Here is a 27,101-nt window from a genome sequence, read left to right as displayed (position 1 = left end):
CATCATTGAGGCACTGCCCCTGCAGGCCTCTGCCCAGAAGCAGCCCAGAGTTTAGGGATCTCTGTCTTGGCAGAGCCATTTGGGAAAGTTGCTATGGCTCTAGTTTGGTTTTCTAGATGAATTTGGATTTGAAAAAAAACTTTTTTTTTTTTTTTTTGGTGCCTTGTACCTTTACCACCTCTCCACCCTCCCCCGATACAGTTTTTGTGATATTTCCAAGGTGGGTAGTACTTCTACATTTTTAAAGAATAATAGCTCCAACGTTCTACGTAATTGTACTTCTGTGGGGACCCAGGTATAGTGCTGGGGTAACTCACCATCATGTGCACTGCTTTGACTTGGCAGGTCTGGGACTTTGGATCTCCTGCGGAGTCCTTCCTGTTTGTGCAGAGTATGAGGGGAGTCAGGGTACAGAACCCAAGTTCAGATCTCTGGCCCTGAGGAAGAAGGTAGTTTGGGATGTGAAGGTCAAGCATAATAAAGGATGAAAAGTGTCTGTTAGCTTTTGGAAATACAGCTGTTGACCAGAGCTGGCTGGATTCTGCTGTCAGGCAGGAACTACATTAGACTATTGTGGTCTCTGTTACAACCATTGGATCCGGCCATCATGGTACAAAGCAGCCATAGATGATGTATAGATAGATGGTCACGGTTGTAATCTGGCACACACTTATGAAAGGACCTGGTCATCTCAGAGTCATGGTTTTCCCAAGCTTTGCCTCTTAGGAGTGGAGAGTTAGAATTTATTCAGTGCTAGACATAGCATATATATTTTTAATCCTAGATATAAGTGTCAGTTCCATCTACAGTTGTTGAAGAGTCCTGGGAGTTTAGGCGATAACTCTCCTGGTGGGCACACAGCCAGCTGATAAATGGCCTGGCTGATTCAAAGCCTGGCTTCTTCTTCCTCACTGGCCTGTCACCCAGGGCAGTGGCCTTCGTCCAGATCATTCTCAGGAGGTCTGGTTGGCACAGAAGACACAGGACAGCACACTGCTGCCTTTGCCCTTCCTGTGACCAGCACGAAGCTGAGTTTTTCTTCTGTGTCCTCCTCAGTAAGTATGTGGGACCACAAAGACACACCCACCTCCACCTGGATAGATGCTCCTGCCTCCAGTGTCATTTGCCAGTTACTATCTGAGCCTAGGTCACCGTTGATTTTATTTTCATAAACATTTTGGAGTATTTTTAGATTTATAGAGAGGTTGTAAAGAACAGTATAAAGAAGTTCCAGTTGGGCGGCCGTGGCGCATGCCTTTAATCCCAGCACTCGGGAGGCAAAGGCAGGCAGATCTCTGCAAATTTGAGACCAACCTGGTCTACAAGGGCGAGTTGCAGAACAGGCACCAACGCTACACAGAGAAACCCTGTCTGGAAAAACCAAAAAAGGAAAAGAAAAGTTCCATCTATTCTATGGTCAGTTTCCTGTGTTATTAACTCAGAGGGTTGTGTAATACATTCTGTATAATTAGTGAACCAATATTGATGCCTGCTAAAGTCTGTACTTGTGGGTTTTCCCATCTCTAACATCCCTTTTTCTATTCCTCGTGACCACATCACATTCAGATAGTATGTCTCCATAGGTTTCTCTTTTTTGTTTGTTTGTTTGTTTTTAAATTGTTGTTGTCTTGTTTTTCGAGACGGGGCCTCTCTGTGTATCCCTGGCTGTACTGGAACTCGCTGTGTATACTAGGCTGACCTCGAACTCAGAGATCTTCCTGTCTGCCTATGGCTCTCAAGTGCTGGGATGAAAGGCTTACTGTACCACTGCTTGGTGTCTTTGTCGACTGTGACAGTTTCTCAGGCTCCCTTTGCTTTGATGATCCTGGTGGTTTGGGTATGGTGTTTTGTCTGTTGCCTGTCTGTTGAATGTGTCTGTTTTTCTCACCTCTGGTCAGAATTTAGGAATTTCAGGCAGAACCCAGAGCTGTGGTGGCCTTTTTCATCCCACAGGATTAAAGGTACATACTAGCAGTGTAATTTATCTCCGTTCATTTGGTCTTGATCATCTGGCCAAGGTTTTGGCTGTCCGCTTTCTCCATGGAAGTTACCCTGTCTCCTTCCCTCCCCATTTCCGTCATCCACATTAGGCACACACTTTGTTCTCTGTATCGTCACTGTACACAGGTGAGGGTCAGTGCAAAGCGTGCGCCTCTTAACAGTGGACTATTTATGTAAATCTTTGGGGATTGTTCCGGTTCTTGAGAGCTGTGTCTTCCCTATTCATTTATCCCAGTGTGGATTTCAGTTTGGAGGTACTTTGGGAATGTCAGGTGTATAACTGGGGTGCCCTGGCCTTTATGCCTGCTCTGGTGCCTGGTCCAGACTATGTGCTGTTCAGAATCTGTTCTGTTAGAGTAGGTGTAAAATGGGCCGTAAGTTGTTGCCTCTGAAAGTTAATTTCTTAGTGTAAACTGCCAAGCATATATATGCCACCTGAAATCTTAAAGAAAAAGCATCCTGGAGTTTATACTCCTTAGGTTGACAATCATTTCTTACCTTAATAGTGAGGAAACTTCCATGGCAAGCCTGTGCCTCAGGGCCTTTGTGTGAAACTGGCATCGAAGCAGCGCCACCTTGTGGTAAATGCTGAATGTTTCAGGGACAATTTCTGCCAACTTCTGCAACTCTTAATTGTTGCTGTAGCAAGTTTGGGTTTTTTTTGTTTGTTTGTTTGTTTGTTTTGTTTTTTGTTTTTTAATAGTTTTGTTCTTCAAAGAATTGCTATTTTAGTTTTATATATTACCAAGTTTAGATAAAAGATAATAGTTATTCTAAGAAGAAAAAGAAAGCAACTTGGACTAGTGAGATGGCTCAGTGATAAACAATGCTATCTGCTTAGTCATGTAGACCAAAGTTTGGATCCCAGCACCCATGTCTGGCAAATGCTGTTAACTCCAGCTCCAACTTTGAGGACTCAGGGACCTCTTTTAGCCTCTGCATGTACACACAGGCACATGCACACACATGAATGCACACACGCACAAACCTTTTATTTTAAAAGCATAGTTGTTAGGTCAGGCATTCTCAACGGATGTTAATCTTTAATCTCAGTCAGCTTTCATAGGAAGGTCAGATACTTTGTAGCAGCTTTCATCATTAAATCATCCCACAGGCACCTGGGCTGTGGTGTGTTCACTGTGGAAGTCCTTCTTTGTGCTGTGTCTTGAACCCAGACAGAACACGGACAGAGTCAGCCCCACTGCTGAGGGCCTTGTGGTGCTCTGGGTCACTGCAGGGGATGGCAGTAGGGATGCTCTCTGGACTCCAGAGTGACTTACGGCTCAGCCCAACACGTCACTGCATGGTATGTGCAGGAGATGCTTCAGCAGATAAGAAAGCCAGTGCCTTTCGGTGACTTCACCATCAAGTGCGTTTGTCTGCCACAACCCTGGTCTGCACTCGGAAAGACTAGTAATTCTCTACTAAGTATATTCTCAGGTTCTGACAGTTGACAAGCTCACTCCTAAATGTAACACAAGTCATGTTGATTTCCTTGAGTTTCTTTCAGCTCTTCATTTAGTTCTAAACGTTGCTTAGGTTGTAGGACAGCTGATAGGCTCAACCCAGGAAAGGCTAAGGGCCAAAAACTGTGTGTTCTTAGGGTTAAGTCTGGCCTTGAGTTTGGAGCAAACACACAAGCCATTTATTGCCCTTTCTTGTTAACCGTCCAGACCGCCCAGAGGAACCCTGGCCACTTGAAGTTGTCTCTCATGGGGGAGGAAGGGGGAGCCCCTACATTGGTTTTGGAGAGTGAGTATTTGTTTCCTGGGGCTATAGTGGCATGTTATCACTATTTGGTGGTTCCAACTGTGGATGCCTGTCTCTCTGGTCACAGGCAGATGCCTGTAGAGTCATTGTCTGGGAGGACTCTTCCTTTCTGTACCTTCTGCTGTGTCCCCGCATTTCTTCACTCTCTGCATCTATTTCACTTTATTGGCATCCTCTGTGTTACAGTCTTATTGCCTTCCTCTCTTCTGAAAGGATACATGCATTTGGTTAATCCGAGATGTCCCCTCATCTCAAGATCATTATCCTAATCACAAATCTCTGCAGACCTAGAAATCAAGTGGCTACATGTCCCAGGGAGTAGATCATGGACATGTCCCTGGGAACCATGATCATTTATCATACACATCTAACACAGCATTACCTGATAGTCTAGTGAAAACTTTGCTGAAGTAACTTGCATATGTGTCCACGTCTCTTGCCAAAAGGAACAGAGAAGAGAGAAATGGGGGCATAGATCCTCAGCCCCAACAAATGCATAGAAATTGCGTAAAAGCCACCACAGTCAAGATGGAGACCAGTTCCTTCATCCCAGTATAGCCATCCCAATATATTCATTCCACTCCGTTCTAGTCAGCTGTACCTGAAGCCCTGGCAACCCGTGGTCTTTCCCCAAACCTAGAACTTTGCCTTTTCAGAATGTGGTGTGTAGAACCACGCATTACACAGTCCCTTTGAGTTGAGCTTGGCTGGGTGCCCTTGAGATCCACCCATGTTAAAGTGGGTATCAACAAACCTTTACTACGTGTCTCAGAAGTAGCCTACCACTTGCATATGTTGCTGTTTGTCCATTTGGGAGACACTTGGTTAGTTTCCAGTTTGGGACGATCCTAAATAAAGATGTTACAGCTGTCTGCACACCAGCTTTTATGTAAGCATGCTTCCTGGATTTGGCAGGAGCATACAGTGTGTATGTTTGTGTGGAAGTGCCAGCTATTTTCCAGAGAGCTGAAACACCGTGCAGTCTCACCAGTGAAATGGGAGCTTGGTTGCTCTACATCCTCAGCAGTGGCTTGTTTTGTGTGGGTGAAAGTGTTAGCTATTCTACAAGGAATTCACATCCTCTGAGAGGGACTTCGAAGTCTGTGGTGGCCTCAGTGTAACCCAGTTAGGCTTAAAGGGCTTTATTAACTATTACCATCATCAGTACAGTTTTGAGGCAGGATTGTATGTAGCTCAGACAAGGGTGACCTTGAACTGTCTAGCCTCCTGCCTCTACTTTCCAAATGTTAGGATTACATGCTAGAGTGACTGCATCTTATTTTATGAGGTGCAGGGGACAGGACCCAAGGCTTTATACATGCTAGCCAGGCATTTTGCCAATAGAGATACAACCCCAGGTCTCAGATTGTACTTGAGACATAGAATTAATCTTCTTTCTAATCTAATTGTATCTGTGAATCTTTCCACTTAACAGCTCTGCATAGACATTTCTCTCTAGCAGTTGGGGTAGGTCTGACAGAATGAGATGCGGGTGATTCTGAGGACAAGGCTGAAGAATATTATATGTGTCTCTTTGATGTGGACATCTCTCTGCAGTGTAGGGTATGAAGGTATATGGTGAGAGATGGTGCAGTATGTGTACATCCTGGCCCATCAAAAATAAAGCCACGGAGCATGGGCTAGCCCCTACCTTGGCACCGAGGTCTGACAGTGAGACACGGGTTGCTCTGGCCCTTCCTGGATGCTAGGGGAGAACTTTGGGTGGAGTGGGGTACCTCTCTTCCTCTGAGTCTTCCTTTACTTCACGCCTCCTGTCTGACAGAGGGGTGGAAGATGAGGATAGATGTGCTTGTGGCCATTAGACTAAATGAAAGCTTGAAATATTGGTGGATATAATCTTTTATGAGACGATATTATGTATTCATATTTATTCCTTTGAAGTGAACCTCTTCTCGTTGGAGCCAATCTCTGTGGAAAGAGTTCCGTAGAGTGCTGCCACCCTCCCCACTATCAGGTGCAGCTCCAAGGTGCCTCTCGTCTTCTGATGCCTCTGCTTTTCTTAGTGACAGACTAGGGAAAGTCAGCAGCCAGGGCAGCTCACTGACTACCTCGTCTTTCAGCTTGATTGTGAGCTTCCTTAGGAAGTGGGCAAGGTCTCAGGTAGGCGTTCCAGTTAGGCTAAACCAGTGGGTTTGAAAGTTGGCTCAGAAGGACACCTCAGAATTGCTCTTGTGGGGTGGGGCTGAGAAGGTACATTCTGGCAAGTTTAGGAGACAGCACCAGGGAATTCAGTGCCCAGAACCCACAGGGAAAGGACTTTCACAAGGGCCCTGCCTCTCCAGCTGCTTCAGGCAATGCAGGCATAGTTTCTTGCTGTGGGCATGGTAGCAGACCCATCCACCTCACACTGTGTTTCCCCATCTCTCTGGGGAATGAGTCTTCCAAGAAGGATGCGGTTCTTTTCTTCCAGGCCCATCATAAAATTAATGTTAGTAGTTATCAGTTTTATTTATAAATGGTTCACACCATTTGACTACACCTGATCTGAAATGCCTTGAAGTTGGAAGATTTTAGCGTTTAGAGGATTTATTTATACATACAATAAGTTATAGGGGTAGGGCCCAAGTCTAAGCATAAAATTAATTTATAGTTATAAATTATATAAAAATTTATATAAATCACACATACATAACTTGAAAGTAACCCCCACCCCAGACAGGGTTTCTCTCTGTAGCTCTGGCTGTCAGTGAACTCACTCTATAGTCTGGCTGGCTTCAAACTCAGATATCCATCTGCGTTTGCCTCCCAAGATCTGGGATTAAAGGCGTGCACCACCACTGCTTTGCTTTTGAAAGTTACTTTATATAGTATTTTCAGTGTGCTTGTGTTTTGACTGTGGTTTGTTACACAAATCAGGTGGAAAATTTACCATTTGCCTATCAGGTCTATCTGCACTCAAAAAACAGGTTTTAAAGATCCCCCCCACCCTCTGTGTGTGCGCATGTCTGTGCATGTGCGTATGTGTGTACATGTGTGCATATTCTGATCTCAGAAACATTAAATCCCCCTGGAGCTGTAGTTGCAGGCAGTTGTATCCTGCCCAGTATAATGGTGGTAATTGAACTTGGGTCCTCTGCAGGAGTAACAGATGCTCTTCTGAGATGTTTCTCCATCTACCTCTAGCCCCCCAACAGACATTTTCTGAAAGTTAGGTCTTTTTAATTGTTAAAACAAAGAATACTTCTGCTAGGGCTTGCCCACAGGGTGAATTGTTTGGCTTTGTCCTTCCTCAGAATGAATCCTCCCAAGAGGCTGTCTCCAGCCTTATGGCTATGTGGATGGCAGCCACCACTGCCCTAGCCGTCCTTGAGTCCAGTAGGAATGGTTCTGTTGAAGAGTCCCTGTAGGCTGCAGCCTTTGTTGACCATGGTCCTCCCTCCTCCTTTTTATCACTCCTCCCACATTCTCTGTGGGGGTACAGAAAGGAAAGGGGTCAAGCTTTAGAAGCTTTGTCTGCATAACATTTTCTTTTAAAAAGAAAATTTGCTATGGATCTCTCCGCGTTTAAGGCCAGCCTGGTCTACACGATGTGTTCAAAGCCAGTCAGAATTTCATAGTGAGACCCAGTTTCAAAAAGAAAACTTCAAGATTAGCCAGGTGCCATGCCTAGTGCATGCTTAAAATTCAGACACTTAGGAGGATCACTGAGAGTTTTGAGGCCAGCCTGGTCATCATAGCAGGTTCCAGACGGCTAGACTCTGCTTTTTTTAGAAAAAAGCGTGTGCATGCGTGTTGTATGGTGTATGCACATGTATGCTTCTGTGAGTCCTGCTCTGCCTTATTCCTTTGGGACAGGATCTCACTGAACCTGCAGCTGGGCTTGTGGTTAGCAGGCACCAGCAAACCTCTGTGCCTGTCCTCCCATGGTTGCTGGGATTACAGCTGCATACCCATGGTCATGCCTGTTTATATTAATGTGAGTGCTGGGATTAGAACTCAGGTTCTCATGTTTGCATGCAGCAAGTGTTCTGTCCATGGGAGCATTTCCACCCCCCAAGAGTGTGATCTGGTACTCCACTGTGGTTCACCATTTGAATCTACTACTGAATAACATGCTCTCGAAACAAGGGTCCCTCTACCTCCAAGACTAGTCCTTTTCCTTTTCTTATCCGGCACACATCTCAGGCATAAGGTGAAAAATCTAGACTAGGTAAAATCAGCAGGACCTTTAGTGCTTTTACTGTTAAAGGTCAAGGTTCCAAACCAAAAGCAAAAACCCCACCCCAAATGACTTTGAACATCACTTCTCATAGTCTCTACATGCTGAAATAAATAAATAAATAATAAAAGATCTAGTTTAAGTGCAGTGGGTAGCCTCAGGTATTCTTCGTCCAAAATATGTGTGCACGTACACATGAGCACACACACATGAGCACACACAGAATTATTTTTAGTGGAAGTACTCTGAAATGAGAAGTAGCCTCCACCCTCCCCTCTTTCACAGGCTGGAGATAAAGCCTGGCTTGGTTTATTTCTGTCATCGTCTTTCAAAACATTCCTTATATGGTAGTTTCTAAGCAGCAGAATGGCTGTGTGATGAAAATGTCAGAAAGAGCAGGAAAAAGCTGGCCGCAGAGGACAGTGTGTTTGGAGACTTAAGCAAAGGGAGAAGGCTCACTGGGGAGAAGGCTGTGCCTCCCAGTTGCAGAGTAGAGCAGCTGGCCTGGCTTCGCCCACATCTTCCAAACCCTTCTGTGTGATTAAAGGCACAGCCGCTATGCTCTGAGTACTTGGTGTCTGCAGCCTCATGGCTGTGGCCTCTGTTTGGCACTTTTATGTCTGTTTGTTTCCTTGGATTTTAAGGGTTGTCTATAACTGAGAGCCCCTTTCTTCACCACATGGTGCGTATAGAGCTGGGGAAAGTGCATTGGAATAGGGAACGAAGAAGACAGATGCCATGCTTGGGAGTGGTGGCACACGTCTTTAATCCAGCACTCAGGAGGCAGAGGCAGGCTGGGCAAAAAGTGAGTTCCAGGACAGTCCTACACAGAGAAGCTCTGCTTCAAAAATCCAAAATGAATGAATGGGTTAAAGTCATTTAGAGTGGGTTTAATTATGGTCAAGAAAAGCCCGCTTGCTAGATGTCATGCAGGTAGCTGATAGAGCCCGAGAGGTAGGAGGATTGTGTGCTTGAGGTCAGCCTGGGTGAATTGTACATTCTAGGCTAGGTTAGACCAACTGTGACCCTGTCTTTAAAAAACAAAACAAAAGCTCAAATATTATCCTAAACTTTTTAGTCTGGACCAGGCTAGGGCATAGCCATAAGACCCCCATTAACTTATTTTGCTTCTGAAACATGGCCTGAGATCCTAGCTGATGCCTCAGACCACAATGCAGCAAGACCCCCCTGGGGACACTGAAGGTGGGACAGCTGCTTGACACAGCTATCAGGGACAGCCACTCAAGGGTGACCTGGATAAGGCACCTGGCCAAGGAGACACATTGGCTCACACTCAGAGCTGACAGTCTTGTTTTCCAGAGCTCTTGCTTTAAGACACAGATAGTAGCAGAAATGTCTTTCTCTTTGGACCGTTACTTTCCAGGCTTCCGTTCTTGTTTGGTGAAAGGTTGTTTTGCTTTAAAGTCATTAGTGCCTGGGAGAATCATAGTGTTCTATTTCGTGCAAAAGCTGGCTGTGGATATGTGCTGGGCAATAATTTCCTGTTGAGTGAGGGGGCTTGAGGGAGATGGGCTTTTCAGTCTTTATCTGGGTTCATAAATTGTATGGCTGCTGTATGTGGACTGACCTTTAGCATGTACGGTGCCGAAATTCATTGTCGCTCTGGTTTAGTAGGTGGCCATTCAGGAGGAAGACCAGGGGGTGATTTCACTGGCGTGGCCTCGGTTGCCCTGTTTTGCAGCTGCAGCCTGCTTGGCTTCCAGACTGAATGCTCCTTGTCACAGTGCACCCTTGTTGTTGGATACAATGCTGTTTTTCTCTCGACGGTGTTCCTCCCGGGTTCCTTAGTTCTTTTATGACACTGTTTCAGTCAGGTGACTTGCAAGGCGGGTTCACTGATAGGGTCCATCTGGGGATCCCCGACTCTTTGTACATGGCTGCTACATACTGAGGTGCCGTTGAAAGGTAAATGGAGAGGTCTGGCTGTGCCCCAACATGATGGTCAAGGGTTTGCCAGCTATAGTACTTGGTAGGTCTGAGCTTCCCCAGAGTGGCAGCCTCTGCATCTTATCCTGCCTTGGTGTACAAGAGTGCCTGTCAGTATTCCCACAGCCGAGTAGACGGTAGGGGATGTTTGTCCCTTGAGCCCATCAGTGCACACACACACATATATGACTTTTAGTCCTAGGTTTTCATTTTAACTCTACCGTTCTCTTCGGGGGCTCTGGATTCATCTTTCCAAGAGAAATAATAAACTCAGTTTCTAGGATCAAGGAGGGAATATTTTTGGGCTGGGGGAGAGACCTAACTCCTTTTCCACCCTGCAGGGTTGGCCTCACTGGCCCCTGCTCTCTGACTGGACTGTGACTCTGAGGCTCCCATGGCCCTTAGGTTTTCTGCTCTGTTTGGACCTCTGCTCCATGGGAGTCCTCTTCCCTGTTTCAGAGTTTGGTTCTCACCGGTGAATGTCTCCTTTCCCCAGCTCTCTCAGTTTAATCCCTTTACTGCAACTTCAGTGTTGCTTGAAAAGGGAGAGGGGGTGAACGAGTCTTCCTCTGCTGTGCCTGGTAGAAAGCGTGCACAAAGTCTCTAACGATCCATCAGGGCAAGAATAAAACCTCTCTGCCTATAAATGTATCTTGTTTTACGGCATCCATGGTTCAGCTGTTCATGAAAAGCAATTTACATGAAAGGATCATGCTGGAGAACAGTTGTTTATATTCACTTTAATATTTCTGGTGCTAGTAAAAGTTAGGGGAGACCAGAGACACGAGTGATGAATAAGAGCCTTGCTACCTGCACGGATTCCAGTGCTCTGGCCCTGTGCAGAGTTGAAGGCCTGATCTAGAATTGCTACTGGTGGCTTAGTTCACGGGCTTCAGAGCCGTGTGGATTCTTTGTGTTGGGAGCTGATGTTGGTTGGATTTACTTGAGCCTCAGTTTCCTGACTTAAAAATGGTAAGCATTGGTACTTTTATCTCCAGGTTTCTAGGACTGAATTAGCGAATGCATGGAAGTATGCTTAGCTTGATGGACCACTGGGGGATGGATTGGGGTGGGGGTGGGGTGGTAGTACAGGTTTTATTTACCTCACTGTATAGTTGTTTATGCTTGGGAACCATATAGCCCTGGTTTGTGCCCTCGTGGATTTTGCCCTCATCATAAGAGCCTCACTTGTTTGTCTCTCAACTCTGGGATATACTGAGATTGGAGTAAGAATAAGGGGAAGGATATGGTGATTAAACCTAGATTTATCCACATTTGTTCAGTCTGCTCTTAACATCGCAACCCCTCCGGGGACACTTGATAGGACAGTGCTCTCCTAGTCAACTCTGTCCTTGTATGTTTTCAGATAATCTCACTAAGTTAACCATGCTTCCCAGAAAGTTCCTCTGTGGCCTGGATTGGCCTTGGACCTGTTGTCTGCCTGGCTTCACCTCTAGACTTGTTAAGATGACTAGGCTGCTGCTCCAGGCCTAGATCCAGGCCACTCCAGGCTTAGACAGGTGGGTGTGGATGTCTTTTGAAGGCTCCGGGTAACACAGGAGAACTTGTTCCCACCATTCCCAAGACCTCTTGCTAGCTTTGCTGTGGGGAGCTGGGGACAACTAAAAGCCTGTAGTTCTCAGCTCTCATGACCTGTTTCTTTGTCCTGTTCTGGCCATCGTGCTGTTTCTGTTCTTTTGGCCTTTCTGTATTTTTGGCCTTTCTGTTTTCCCTCTTACGTATCTTAAATGTGGATGTACACATGCATTAGGTAAAATCTGGATGCTGTTGTATATGCCACAGCCCCCACTTGGACTGTGAACATATTTATTTCCCCATTCCCGTAACAATTACACTGAAATTAAAAAAATTCTCTGGCAGTTAAATAAACTATTAAAGCAGCCATGTACTTAAATACTTCATTAGCCATTTGTAGTCATGTTTTCTAAAGTTTGAAATAGCATCCTTTTCTAAAAAGAAGCTGCTTTGATAGCATTGCCGCTGGCTGGGAACTGGATTATTTTTCTAGGCATGCAGATGCTTTTACAGTAAACCGTTAGATGGCAGCACCTCTCACCATGAGATAATGAATAAGCTCTTTCAGACAGGATGAAGAGACAGGAGAGGCTGCTCACAGTCTGCCTAGATCACCTGCTTACTGTGGGGATGAAGCCGAGCACTGGCCTGGAAGGGTAGTGGCCTTGGCTGATTAGAGGACAAGTGTTGTAGCCTGCCTGGAACACTGTCCACCCCACTGTCCACCCCCCTTCATCGTTCTCTTCGTTTGTGCAAACTGTAGCTGGTCAAACAGGTGATTTCACAAGGTGAAAATAGGCATTATTTTTGCTTCTCAAGTCACTTTAGATCTAGTTCATAGACCAAGCAATTCACCCATCGAAACATGTATAGTTTTGTGGTTTTTAGCATGTTTCCAAGGTGCTGTGAATGATTGCTCAACTCCAGTTTTAGAAAATGTTGTTACTCTAAAGAATTCCCTTATTCATTACCCTACAAGCCTGTCTGTCTTCAGCTTGGCAACCATTCAAATCTTTGGTTTCTGTAGGCTCACCTATACTGGAAGTTCATGTTGAAAGGAGCTGTGTAGGGTGTGGCTTTTTGTGACTGGCTTCTTAAAGTCCATTTGAGTTTCAGCATGAATGGATGCTTCCTGAACCCTTCTCCTTTCCCAGCCTTCCAGTGTGTTCTGCTTCACCAGTTGATGGGTAATAGCAACAATGCTGCTGTGAGCACAGTGTACTAGTCTCTGTGTGGACACATGTCTGCATGTTGCGTAGACCTGCTGGACCACATGACAGCTCTGTTGAACTCTTAACAACTGCTGGATCGTTTTCCAGAGTGACTGCATCTTTGTCCCCAGTAGCAGGGAATGAAGGTTCCATTCAGTCTCATTAAGAATTCCAAAAGCCTTCTGAACGGGAGAAAAGAAAAACCAAAAACCAACCAAACGAAAACCGTAAAATTATAAAGAATTCCAAGAGTGTGGTGGTGCATGCCTGTAATCACTCCAGAGGCTGAGGGAAAAGGATGGATGTCAGTTCTAGGCCAGCCAGAGTGACATAGCCAAACTGTGACCGAAAGTTTCAGATTTTTTTTCCTGATAAATTGTGGTTGGGGAAAGGAATAAAACTCTCAGTATCTCGTGTCCCCAAATCCGGGTGCGACTGCTGTCCACACCCGCTTGAGGGCAGCTGCTTCAGCTGCCAAGAAAGCAGCCATGCTTGGTCTCCATGCAGTTACCATGCGTCATCAGCCTGATAAGAGGCCTACATTCAGTGGCTGCTCAGCATGTTGATACCAGAGGCCAGCTGTTCGTAATTCACAACTCCTGACTTGGAGATAGATGCCAAGGAACCAAGCCATCTGCATCCCAGTGAGAGGAAAACGGTCTCTGCATCAGAACTTCGTCCCTTGCTGATGTCTAGGTCTGAACGTGTCAAAAATCACCTATTTGACACATGGTGAAGGCAGCTGGGGGGAAGCAGCTTTGGTGTTGGTCAGCATTTACAGTCTCCAAACCGAGCTTGCCCTGTTCTGCTGTCAGAGCAGCCTAGACATTCTTGTGTCTGCTCTGAATGTGTCTGACTGTATGTGTGTGTATGTGTGCTCAGGGGAGGGAAGGCCTACCCTTCCTTTAGGCGTGTTTGGGTCCTGGTAAGGACACAAACTGTATGTTCAAAGCTCTGCTTGCATCTGGAGAAAATTAGCTATACTCAGATCTTTCCCTCTGCAGGTCCCATCAGGAAGCCCAAGTATGTGGAGAGCCCCAGGGTGCCTGGAGAGACAGTTATGGTCCCGTTCAGAGAAGGGTGCAAGCCCTCAGAGCCCAGTGAAAACGGTAAGACAAATGTTTTCTGTGATCTCTCTCTTCCCTAAAGACTGCATAGTGGCATTCTCCATTTCTAAAGGAAACCTGAGAGTCCCTTGCAAGAATGCTACACCGAACTAAATGTATCTGGGAGGTTTTCCCCCTTGGGCAGTTGACGGAGATTAGTTTAGCTGATGTGAATTCTTGAAATTGTATACAAGAGGAAGGAATAGCTGAGCTGGGTGTATTTGCATTGCTTAAGGGTTGGGTCTTGTACCCTCTGAGTTCTGACCTTCCTTGGTTTAGGAGACATGAAAAGCCTGCCAGTTGACTTTGGTTTTTATATAAACACATTACCCCTTCAGAATATTCAAGAGCAGGCTTTGGCTGAGAATCTGAGACTTCCACTAGACAGCTTAAGAGCTCGTGGTGACTTTGGGAAGCTTAAAAAGTTAAACATCTGTGATTTTCTTTAGGGGGGGATTAGATTAGAGGCCAAAAAGAAAAATCCAAACTGACTGAAGCCAGTTTTTCTTTTGCCATAAAGTCATTTGTGTTATTCCCCCCACCCCCACCACACACACAACTACTTCTAAAAGAAAATGTAAGTATAATATACGTTATATGCTTGTACCTTTTCATAGATGATTCATTGATGGTTTGCTTATTTTTAATCAACTCGGGGATTCACTTGTCTGTTCTTTTTCTGGAATTGGGTCTATCCACAGTGTGTTCTGAACATGTAGTCTGCTTCCCTGCAGAAACAGGAAAGCAAGATTCAGCAGTAGAAGCTGGCTTTGTCCTCCATGAACAAAAGAAGCTTCTCGTAGCTTCTGGCACTGAAAGATGCCCACCCATGGAAAGGATCCCTAGCCAGATTTCCACTGTGGAATACATTTGTGTAGTAGTAGGGGCTCACATTGAAGGTTTGTGACAGGAGTGGGCAAGGCAGTAGGGGTGTGTGTGTGTGTGTGTGTGTGTGTGTGTCTCTCTCTCTCTCTCTCCATGGTAGTGATCAGTTAGCTTAGATAGCTGTCAAATCAACTGATACAAGAGGCTATAAATGAGGGCTCAGTGAAGCCACTGCACTGACTGCTTCCTGGGGAGAAAGATAGGTTTACTGGGGATCAACGTTATATCTTGGGTGGCAGAAAAGCAAACAGATTTAATATGAGAGTAGCAGGGTGGAGGCTGTTCAGTTGACTGGGGATTAGATGCCCTTGCCCCTTTGGGGCTAATTAAGGGAGGATTCTGGTAAGCAGGAACCCTCCTTTAGGCCTCTGTTTACCCAATAAAAACCCTTCTGCTCACCTGCCATTTTGGTTTTTTTTTTTTTTTTTTTTTGGGGGGGGGGGGGGCTTCGGACCTCTTAGAGGCTCTTTTTTTGGGGGGGGGGCTGTGACATATTCAGCAAGCTCACCCCCCATTTTTCTCCTGTGTTGAAAGGAAAACAAGAATATTTTCTTGAAGGTGAGTACTAGTAATCAAATTTGCCAGCTGTCTGCTCGATTCTGATCAGTTCTGCCACTGCACACATGATCTCCAGTGACCAAAGTCTTCGTGGACCTGGCTGGTTAAAGCACTGGAGTTTTGACTGCATCAGACACGGATGCCATCAGGGGCATTCAAGGGGTTCTGTGTTGAGTTCTCACGTGAAATGAGAGGACAGATTTCGAATTTTTATTGAACTAAGAAAACTGGTTACATATAATTCTCATTATCAACTTTTCTCCTCTGGCTTGAGGCAGATTTGGACACCTTTCCTGGCAAGAGATGTGTGTACTTGACTGTGGGCCAAGCTAAACTCAAGAGTAGCCATTGGTCTTGCGAGAGTGGCCAAAATTTGCATGTGTGGTCATTCCTAAGAGCCTAGCTCTCTGATCTAGCATCATCAGACCACATTAGGACCAAAGTCATAACATGCATAGGTTGCAAATGAAGGACATGAGACATTACAGTAGGCTAATTTTAAGAAACAAAATGTTTTCCCTTCTGAAGGTGTGAAATGGGGGTATGGTTGATGTTTCTGGGTACACGGTCATATGTAGAGATAACTACAGCATGACACATGCTCCAGCAGTTGCTCTGTTGGCTGATGATGAGGCAGTTGTATAACAAAATTGAATTTGACAATTAGCAAAGGGTGGTATGTTTTTGTAATCTTTGTGGAATCTTTTAAGTCAGTGGAGTTAATTAAGACTGCCATATCAAAGTGTAAATGTTATATCTAGATCGTTGAGCCTAAAGTAGAGGCTCATGCTAAGTAGAGCCAGCTAAGCTTTGAGCAGTAAAAGCCAAGCATGTACACAAGCACGATGGACAAACTCTAATTTCTAGTGTTGAATGTCTGCATCTTCACTCAACTTCTACTTGAAAGTTTGACCTTCTTGCTTCCCGTGCTTCCTTTGGGCACTCTCACTTATGTCTCTGAGACCCTCCAGCTGCCAGCAGTAGTAACATGACGGTATGTAGTAGATTGAGAGTCTTGAACACAGCTCCTCCAGAGATGCCTTTGAAATTTCATGTAGACGTGTGCAGTATCAATTTATTCTGAAGGTTTGAGCTACTCTCTCCCAGGCTGCCTCGTTTTGTTTTAGCGACCACATGACTGTATTAATTCTTGGTTCTTTGCTCACCTTTTGGAATTCAAAATAAGGCCAGTGAGCACATACAATTTGTTTATTAACTTTGCCATCTGGGAAGTAGGTTCAACCAGATGAACATGTTTTTTTTTTTTTTTTTTTTTTTTTTTACTAAGCAAAGAACTTGTTTATTAAACTTCATGTGAACCTGTAAACATCTGTAAAAAAGACCTATTATATTTTTCAGTACTTTGAAATATGTTTGAAACTTTGAATTTTCTACTCTGGCAAAAACAGACTTAATGGATTGAGAAAGCAAAGCAACTCTCCTCCTCCCTTTCCCCTCTGTCAAGTGGTCCTCTTAACCTAGGCCCCACACAGAACAGGCTCTTTATAGAAATAACCATTCTGACATTAACTCGGAGTCTTTCCCCCTTAAACAATACTTCTACTTTACAAAGGATGGTTAAATTGCAATGAATAACTTCGTTCCTTTGGATTAGGAGCAAACATATTCCAGTTAGGTTTGCCTTACTATTAGAAAAGCATGCTGGGATAGGGAGGGGTGAGAAACTTCTTAATCTACTGAGTCATTGCTCAGTGAAGATCAATCTCAAAATATGATGAAACCTTTTTCCCCTAGCAAGTTTGTTTGCAAAGAAAAGTAACACACATACTAGATGTTGTGGTTAGGACATGGCTGTGATCTCAGCATTCTATACAGAGGATGGAGGTGAACCACAAGTTCAAGGTCAGTCTGGTTTACACAGTTGTAGGCCAGCCTGGGCTAAATAGCAAGATCTTGTTTTGAGAACTAAGATAAAAACAAGAATAAAAAAACATGCATGAAGCAACAGCATTACTAAGCACAAAACTAGATGAACAGTATTAGATGAACATGTATGGTAATGTTTTTATCAGTTCCTTTTCAAAGAAATTACTTTTACATCATTCAAAACAATGTGCAGAAGAAAGGAGATCCAAAGAGTAATGGCATGTGTCTATTCTCTACCTTGGTATAGAAATAAAACATCATGGTATTTCCCCAATTGTATTTCCTTTACTTTCTTGAAGGTACCCCCCCTCCACCCGCCAGCCTGCTTTGTATTTAATTTCAACCCCTTAGATGGCCATGCATGTTCTCCTAATGCTGGATTGAGATCCTGATGGAGTGTTGAAGTGGACATGCCTAATTATAGCCAGAGGAAGAGAGAATGGGTGTAGAAGAGCTCTTCATTTTGTTTCCTTCAGTAAATAAATATTCATAAGCTGTGAAAGCCCCATGCTAGGTGCTGTTTGAGATGAGTTATCCAGTATGTATGGAGGCCCTCTCTTCATGGAGCTTTAGTGTCTAGTAGGGGATTAAAGACCTGTGTGCTACGTGACTGGTTAATTTAGAGTGGGGGGTGGGGATGAATACAAACTGTGTGATTCAGGCAGAGATGCTGAGCATGGGAAGGCTTGATTGATGCACTGTGCTTTATAATTCACCTGGTAGTCTATCTAGGCTGCTGTGTCCAAAATACCAGAAACCAGGTAGTTTATAAACAACAGAGATAGTTTTTATTTTAACCCCCCCCCCTTTTTTTTTCTTCTTCCACAGTTTTTGAGGCCAGGAAGGTAAAAATCAAGGGGCTTGTAGATTTCTTATGTCATGAGGGTCACTTTATGACCTCTTGCTGTAGAAAGAGGTCACAGAGATATGAATGTCATCATGAGGGCTGTGAATTTCCCCCTTCCCTGGCCACCTTCCAAAGGCCCCAAATTCTATCACACCAAGAGTTGGGTCTTAACATAGAAACTGGAAGGGAGTCTTAGCATTCGAGCCAAAGCACCTGGCAGCAGGGCAGATGGAGGGGAGCAGGTAGAGGTTAGTGTGGGGGAGAATGCAGTCTTTAGAGCAGGGCCAGCAAAGAGGGGGTGGGCAAGAGGATTTTGAGGGCCCAGGGCCCTGAGAGAAAGAGATGATGACACCTAACCTGTGAGGTGACGGCTGTGGGCGAGAGGAGACTCAGCCCTTTCATGTGACTTGTTTCAGGGAGGTTGTCCCTTGGAGAGAGTGGAAAAGCGAATAATCAAAAGCGCTGAGCTGAGAGTAGGAAATCATACTGGGCCCCCAAGAAAGAACTCAGTATATAAACTGGGTACCCTTTGTCTGAGAAGCGAAACGAAGCGGAAGGATCTCTCTGTTCTGAGATAAGAGTGCTGAGCAGCTTTGGATCTTGTTAAGACACTGTACCAGGTAGATGCAGCAGGCAGAGGGGCAGGAGAAAGCACCTTTTCTTCCTGTGCCTCTTCTGGCAGCTGCTACTTTCTGCCTTGTAGGACAGAGTTTGCAAAGTCAATAAAAGTAGAGGTATGTCATCAAAAAATTATACATAAATGCAGTTAATAGGGCCATTTGGGGAGAGTACTGAAGGTGAATGAATGAAGTTAGAGGTAATGAATTGATGAGGGCAGTTATCTTTTACGCCCAGGAATTTGAGCATACGCAAGACCATGAGGGGTGTGTGGCTAATGTCACCTCCCCCCCCCCCCAAGGAAAAAGGCTTTCCCTGAACATAATTGTAGACTTCATACAGAGTCTCAGAATGTGGGCTGTGGACTTAATGTGCCTCTGTCTGTGTTTATTAGGCCAAACCCTTTTTCATTTATAAGGTAGATACTAACTTCCTGACAAGTTTTACATTTGCATATAATAAATTTTAGTCATTTTCATTCTGTTATCTTTCTTTAAGCCCATCTCTTATAAAACCCTTCTTCCTAAGAAGGCTGCCTCCTACTTTCCTCTCTCTCCCCCTCTCTCTCTCTCTCTGTACGTTTGTGTGTATAAGTGTGTAAGTAATAGCTTTTATTGTCAACTTGACACATCTTAGAGTCACCTAAGAAGTAAGTCTCAGTTGGGGAGCAGCCCAGATCAGATTGGCCTGTGGTCTACTGTCTTGATCATTCACGGATGTAGGAGAGCCTAACCCACTATGGGTGGTATCCATCCATCCCTGGGCTCTACATAAGACATCTAGTGGAGCCTGAGCCTGAGCCTGAGCAAGCGAACGATCAGTGTTCTCCTGTAGTTTCCTACAGGGCTGTACCCTGAAAGTTGACATAAATCCTTTCCATCTCTAAGTTGCTTTTGGCCAGAGTGTTGTTATCACCGCAACCGAAAAGAAAGCTAGAACAGTGACACTGGAAACTCCGTAACAATTGAAGTCATTTTTCAGAAGCTCTTCAGAACAGAGTACTACCTCTCCAACATCCTCATACCCTTCACTGCTGCATGCTTGCTCCAGGACTGCAAATTCACTCAAGCAAACCCAGATAAGACACTGAAAATAATTAGTGTTATTAAATCCTGACCCTTGAATACCAACCTTTTTAGTATTCTGGGTGGTGAAGTAGGAAATCTGCCCAGAGCGTTTCCCCTGCATGCTGTCTGATAGCTATCTCCAGGTAAAGCATATTGCTCTGATTTGAACTGCAAGCTAGACTAGCAGCTTTTCAAACGAAACATAACATTTACTTGAAATAATGATTGGCAAAGTATGATTGTTCACAGTAGAGTATTTACCACATGTTTTCTATAAAGGGTTGAAGCAAGCATGGAATGAGCCTGTCACTTCAATTAAACCAACAAACCAACAAAAAGACACCTCATAGGATTAGTCATCACTGCTAAAACTTGACCTTTTAAATGAAAGGTGCATTTTTGGGAAACTTGCACTTGTCACATTGAGCTTGGTACCGTCTCAGGATTTTTCAGTTAAGAGCTCATGTAATATTAATGATTATGATAGTTTGATATTGTGTAATAAAATGTGCCAACATTTTTAAGATTTGCAAAACCAGCACTTTCCCAGTTGACCCAATCCATGATGTTACAAACTCTTTCTCGGGTAAATGATCCCTTTAAAGTATGAGGAGGCTGGTGGGTAGCTGACTGGTAGAGTGCCAGCCCATTTAATATGCATAGTGCCTTGGGTTAATTCTCCAGCACAAAACAGAACAAAACCCATAAAACAGATCATTGGATTTTACAGGACCAGAGTACAGAAAGTTAATTGGTACGCATTAAAGTCAGCATTGGAATTTACCTTTAAGGAATTGCTATTTGTCGGGTATCAGTGAGGTGTGAGAGAAGAACCGCCGTTAGCTGAAAAGGGGCCTGTGTGTCTTAGGTTACAGTTCTCCGGGGCTCAGTGGCACAGTGAATGTGAGGGTTTGTGTTCAGTTCCCAGCACTGACAAACCCAGGGACTTGCCTCAGCAGATTGGATGTGGGGTAAACGAGTGAAATGCAGAGATTAGTGAGTCGAATAGCTTACAGCTAGCTTGTATGCATGCAGATTTTAAATGTTATGGCCTAGAAACACCAACTTGGCAGATAGATGCCCTGTTCACAATATACTGGTTTTTTGAAATAAGGAGGAAATTGTGATGGTTCAGGAGAATTAACCAGAAAGAAATTGAAAATGTAACTGGGCATTATGGCAAACACTTTTAGTCTCAACACTCAGGAGGCAGAGACAGGCAGATCTCTTTGTGTATGAGGCCAGCCTGGTCTACAGAGTGAGTTTCAGGATAGCCAGGGCTATTACACAGAGAAACTCTGTCTCCAAACCAAACCAAAGAAAGAAAGTGCTCATAGTAGTAGTAAGAGAGCACAAGAAGTTAAGATGCAGGCCATGGGTAGGAAGAGGCTAAGATTAGGAAAAGGGGCATAGTGTGTTTCCAGGGCCCATCTTACTTAACATAGGGAGCTTAGTGTTCTTTAGCTGTTCAAGGTCATGTAGCTAGTGACTGTCCAAGAACTGTCCAAGTACCCTGGACCAGCACTGCGGGGTACTGTGAAATGACCACCAAGGACCTTCGTATCCTCAAATCAGGAAGGACTTAAATATGCAACTTAATAATGGACCTCAAAAGTTTGGAAAAACAGGAACAAAGCAAAAACCCCAAACCAGTAGACCAGAAGGAATAATAGAAATCAGGGCAAAAATCAATGCAACGAAAGCTTGAAAGACAAGACCAAGACTTGCTGAGACCGAGAGTTGGTTCTTTTAAAAGACAGACAAGATTAACAGACCCTAGCTGGATTGTCCGAAAGATGGAGGAAGAAGACCCCATTTAGAGATGAAGCTGGAAAATCCCACAACAGGCATCTAACAGTGTCTGGCTTTAAGGGGTGGAGAAGATGAAATGGGAAGTGAAATGGTAGGAGAGAAACTTCAGTGTAAACAGTAAAGGGGGGAGCTTCCCTTTTGGATTAGTGAGTTTAGAAGAAAAGCTGTTGGGGTCAAAAAAAAAAAAAAAAAAAAAAAGTGATACCCAGTTATATTTTGGGTGATGAGAGATACAAGCAGATTTGGCAATGTGTATGAAGCCAAAGAGTGAAATGCTGGTGTTTAAGCTCGTGGAGGTGCTAACCATTTTGTGGTCTGTAAGGTTTCCCTCGCATGTTGCTGGTTTTGAGGTTCATAACCTACAGGAAGTGGGTATGGCCACTTTAGTGGTCAGGAAATTGAAGTTCTGAGAGGTTCATTACCAGAAGAGCTCTCAGTGCCTTTAGCACAGAGGACTTGATCTGGCTCCCCAATGGCAGGTGAGAAGATACTATGAAGGGGGCCGATGACTACAGCCCTGCCTCAAATGCAGAGCAATCAATTCTTCACTCAGGAGGTGCCATCTAGAGGGAAGTTCAGTAGAGAAGATGCTGCGTTGGGGGAAGCAATAAATGGCTTAATGGCTTGCTCTGAAGTGGACCTTCTGAGGAGTAGGTCACTGAGGTATTGTTTAGAAAAAAAAGAAAGCCCCCCCCCAAAAAAAAAAAAAAACCAAAACAAACAAAAAACCAGTTGAAGTCTCTGGAGGAAATGATATTTTGGTGACTTTATGAATGCAGAATGTAATAAAGAATGTGTATCTCTTCATCCTCAACCTTATTGGGGTTTTAGAACTTTGGTACTAGCTGCCATGTCCAGGTTAATCAGTTCAGGGAGTAGCTCTCTGTGGATTGGAGTATCTCTGTTTGAATCTGCTATTATACTTTTCAAATTGCCATAGTTCCCCAACTCATTTGAACGTGGAGATTTGAATGACTAGTTTTGTTGAGTATGTGTGTGTGTGGGGGGGGGTGTTTCTCATTTTTTGAGACAAATATCTTGTAGTGTATGTTGACTGTACTGCACTTATCATGTAGCCCAGGCTGGTCTCAAATATACACATTTGTTGCCATGCCTGGCTGACTGTTTACTTTTTTTCCCCTCCATGATGACTTGCGGTATATCCATCTGCAGACTCAGTGTAGAGGTGACAGTGCCTCTGCCGTGGAGCAGTAATGTCCCTCTTCACTATACGGGTTCTGCCCAGGACCCAGAACTTTCGAGTGAAACCCAAGTGAGCCATAGGCAGTGTTTGTCAACAGCGTGAACGTAGCAGCCAAGCCTGCGTGTACAGCTGCTTTTGGCCTCTGAATCCGCTGCCAACTGGGTGGAGTTTCTGGCTCTTTTCCCAGAGTGTTTCTGGTTGAACCAGAAGCTAGACTTTCTGGGGCTGGGACACAATCACAGTGGTGCAGTGGTGTGGAGATTGCTTCAGAAAGAAAGAGGGTTGAGGAGCAGAAACGCTCCTGAGACCTGCCCCTCACCCATTTACTCCTTCCCATCCTCACCAGTCCCCCCCACCCCCACCCCATCTTGCTACCTAGAGCTGTTTGAGGTGTGAAGCATGCTGCAAGGGAAGGCTGAGGTCTATCAGGAGAAGGTGCGATCTGTAGGTCCTCCTGATTCAGATTTTGGGTGTGCCTGGGCCTTGTTGATTTGATAGTTTCTTTCACCTTCCTTTCCCAAGTGCCTTAAGAACCTGCCTGTGGTTTGAAGTCTTTAGTGAGAAGGGACTTTTCCTAGAGTTGTGTTAGGGGCGTAGTTCACCTGCCCTGAGGTGCTTCCCTTCCCTTCCTCTGTGTTGGCATGGGGCCTTAGATATTATGAGTTTAACCAAAATCATCTGGAAATGTCAGGACTGTAAACACAGAATAGTCTTGTCACTGTGGTTCTAGCGTGATGCCCTGAGCAGTGAGGTTTTTGAGAGTAAGCAAATAGTGGGTACCTTTTCTTTCATGATATTGCCATTCTGAATGCATGGCCCAGAAAGACGGCTCTGTAACTCAGGGTAGTCCATATGATTTTCACCATTTACATTTTTGCAGTTGCTTACGAAAGACAAAGTTGGAATTGAACATGGTGGTGGTGATGTTAGCTAATAGCATCACTCATTTATTACATGTCCCTCATTTTCCTCCACTCGCTGCCTGTACGTTTCCACGTGTGGGGAAAATAGCCATACTTCCCAGCATTATGTGCCGAGAACGTTTTCCATGTAGCATGGACAGCAGTGCATTAGATTCCAGTCTTTGATTCAGTGTGGATTCTTGTGATTAGCATCTGAGTTGGGACCAGAGTTTGAATCTCATTGCTATGGAATATGTACACCAAGTTTTCCACCCAAATCCTCCTACCCCTGTTTTGTTGAATGAGAGCTTAGATTTTAGTTTATCCCAACATCAAAATGACCTGGGCTATGCAGCGTGCCATCCGGGTTTTAATGCTGGCCTCCTGTGACAGTGGATATATTGCTCTTTGAGGATATAATGAAGTAGAAGTCCTTTCTTACCCAAAGAGATCCTCACATGATGTTGGAATTGGAATTGCTGTCAGAAAATGACATGGAGAATCTTCTTTTTCAGATCAGATATTTCGCCCTTTGCACTTGGTGTTTCTCTGTCCCCGTTTTCTCAACCTGTCATGGCCCCTTAATTAGAATGTACAGCTGGAGGAAAGGCACAGTCGTCAAACTTTGGGACATTTTGTAAAGATCCACAAAAGCGCCAGACAAGCAGCTGGAGTGTGAACTCATCCAGATGCAATGCCGAAACTTCCCAGAGGGGCATCTTCATTGTTTTCTTTCTTTGTTCCAGAAGCAAAGGCCGATAATGAACCTAGCTGTTCTCCAGCAGCTCAAGAACTGTTGACAAGGCTGGGATTTTTACTGGGAGAAGGGATCCCAAGTGCCACGCACATAACTATTGAAGACAAAAATGAAACTATGGTAATGCTGGAAGAAGATGTTGCATTTCCTACCTGTTTAGAGGATGAAAGAGGCGATAGTACACACCCTATCAGTGTCTATGGGGGAGGGGGCGGGGGGGGATATTACTGTTTGTCAAATGAGTTCTGGGCTCTTGAGTGTTGAAATTTATTATAAGTTTGTTTCTGGGTCTTTGCAGGGGTGGTTGTGGAAGTCGTTAAGGACAAACAGAAGGGATCAGAACTTAAGGAAATGTTCACATTAACGTTCTAGCCACTACCCAGAGAATATTGGCTACATGATTTAAGGTGGCTCGAAGAGCTTGTGTAAAGATGCTCCTTCTGCCTTTGAAACACCATTCTCTCCACTGACTGCTTTGGTTTATGCTTACCTGTGTTCTCTTAGTTGCTGGGATTGGGGGTTGGGGTGAGTCAGTGGGGTGAAGAGAAGATGTATAGGAGATGTGGTAGAGGGAGTCAAATGGTTCGTCCTCCCTGAGCCATTGTCCATCCAAGGGAGCACAGCCACCAGCCTCCTGCCACCTCTGTGTGGGGCTTCTGCCTCCTTCTGGGATCTCTGTGAGGAGGCATGGGTTGGGGAGGTGTTGAGATCACAATGGCTACCCATCTCGTTTCCTGAACACTGAGCCCATAAATCTTCAGGAATCGAATCAGGCTGCTGTACTGTGAAAGGTTATAGAAACACAGTCCCCAGGTTTCCCATACAGAGGTGAAATAACCCGTTCGTCTTCTGCAGGCTTTAAATGAAAGGGAGTCTGCCTGTTGCCATCTCTGTTTTATGGATTTGTGTTCCCATGGAAGTATTGCTGAGACGCCCCTTTTAGTAAAGACCAAAACTGTGTCTATCCCTGTTGAGCTGTAGTCTTTCTAGAGGTTAAAACATGTCTCCCTTTGTCTTGTGTTTAATTTCATCTTTTTAGCATCCCAAATAAAAACATCTGTTGAAGCGTGCCGTGGAAACCACGTTAACGCCTCCTTCCGTTCGTCTTGCAGTGCACAGCTCTGAGCCAAGGCATCAGTCCTTGTTCCACACTGACAAGCAGCACCGCCTCTCCTAGCACCGATAGCCCCTGCTCAACCTTGAATAGCTGTGTCAGCAAGACGGCAGCCAACAAAAGTCCCTGTGAGACCATTAGCAGCCCTAGTTCCACCCTGGAAAGCAAGGACAGTGGAATTATAGGTAAGAAACTCACTGCTTGGTGATGTAATGGCTCGATTCGAGACAGACGGAGTGCTCACGGGCACCTCATGACAGGGGCTCCATGTGGCCCATGAAGGTCAATGTGCAGACAGCTCAGGGCTGTGTGCAGCAGGAGAATGAAGATCAGCTTTTATATTCCTTAACAACATTTATATCACTGGGTTCATGTGGTTTAAAACAAATCAACAACACCACCAAAAAAAAACAAACAAACAAACAAACAAACAAAACATGTTATCAGGTCTAACCTGTGTAGTTAGAAAACCTCCCACTTCACTGGTCAGCCCGTTCCTGGGGCATCAGGTTCCTTAGGGGTACCACACCAGAGTAAAAAATTCACTGTATATGAAGCAGTTTGCATAGCCCAATCCATTGCTTTTCCTTCTGATGACCTGTAAGGCTGTGGTTCTCTGGAGGTTGCTTATCCTGGGATCTGGCCACAGTTTTGAGGCAAGGGTTTTTTTTTTTTTTTTTCCCATTCTTATTATTTTTTTAAAAATATTTTTTCTTATTTTACATGTCAATCTCAGTTCCCTCTCCCTCCCATCCTCCCATACATCCTCCCACAAACCCCTATCCACTCCCCAGGGAGGATGAGGCCTTCCATGAGGGATCATCAAAGCCTGTCAAAGCATTTGGGGTAGGGCCTAGGACTTCCCCAGTGTCTCTAGGCTAAGAGCGTATCCCTTCATGGGGAGTGGGCTCCTGAAGTCCGTTTCTGCATTAGGGATACATCCTGGTTCCATTGTCAGAGACACCATATACATCCCAGGCCTTCTGAGACCACGTTCAGGGGGTCTGGGTCAGTCTCATGCTTGCTTCCTAGCTATCATTCTGGGGTCCATGATCTCTCCCTTGTTCAGGTCAGCTGTTTCTGTGGGTTTCTTCAGAAGCAACTGTTTTCTAAGGAAGCCTCTGAGCTTCATAGGATATATGTGGTCCTGTGGAGTTGAGTGTAAGAAGACTAAGTTCTAAGTGACTTGAGCAACATTGGATTGACTTTGAATACTTCATTGTCTAGAAAATCAAGGGTTCTGGTTAATTCATTAGTCTGTAGACCTATGTGATATTAGAATTGAGTGACTCTAAGAGCCCGTTTCCATATCCCAGCTCAGACAGATCACTGTGTGATTCCGAGGTAGGCTGAGCAGTGACTGGCTCAGTTCTCCTGCTTGCTGGCCTTCCTTCCGACACTGATGGGTACGGACAGGTGGGACCCAAGGGGATGACTCAGGCATTCTGCTCTGCGACTGTGTTGATTTCATAGTGGGACTCTCCTGAACCTTTTGCAGCTTCCCTTTTGCTAGGCTATACTCATGTCTTTGAAGGATAGCTGTGTGTTATTATCAACTTGCTTAACTTCCATCTTAATATGTGGTCAGATAGACCTGAGCTCCATATAATTTTAATTATTATCAACTTGCTTAACTTCCATCTTAATATGTGGTCAGATAGACCTGAGCTCCGTATAATTTTAAAAAACTGAATGATGA

General features: G+C 44.7%; 1 protein-coding gene across 3 annotated transcripts in view; it reads left to right on the top strand.

Moving 5' to 3' along the window:
• Positions 1 to 27,101, top strand: part of Tanc1 (tetratricopeptide repeat, ankyrin repeat and coiled-coil containing 1) — a 181,822-nt gene that overhangs the window by 89,942 nt on the left and 64,779 nt on the right. For 2 of the 3 annotated variants that reach the window (XM_051184637.1, XM_051184635.1), the window contains exons 4-6: positions 13,650 to 13,754; positions 24,278 to 24,408; positions 25,401 to 25,587. In XM_051184637.1, coding sequence (XP_051040594.1) covers positions 13,650 to 13,754; positions 24,278 to 24,408; positions 25,401 to 25,587 — 423 coding nt within the window. The remainder of the gene's footprint in view (positions 1 to 13,649; positions 13,755 to 24,277; positions 24,409 to 25,400; positions 25,588 to 27,101) is intronic. The other variant, XM_051184636.1, reaches the window with a different exon arrangement.

This window comes from Phodopus roborovskii, unplaced genomic scaffold (genome assembly GCF_943737965.1).
Source record: "Phodopus roborovskii unplaced genomic scaffold, PHOROB, whole genome shotgun sequence".
NCBI lineage: Eukaryota > Metazoa > Chordata > Mammalia > Rodentia > Cricetidae > Phodopus > Phodopus roborovskii.
This window is presented reverse-complemented; position numbering and strand designations above follow the sequence as displayed.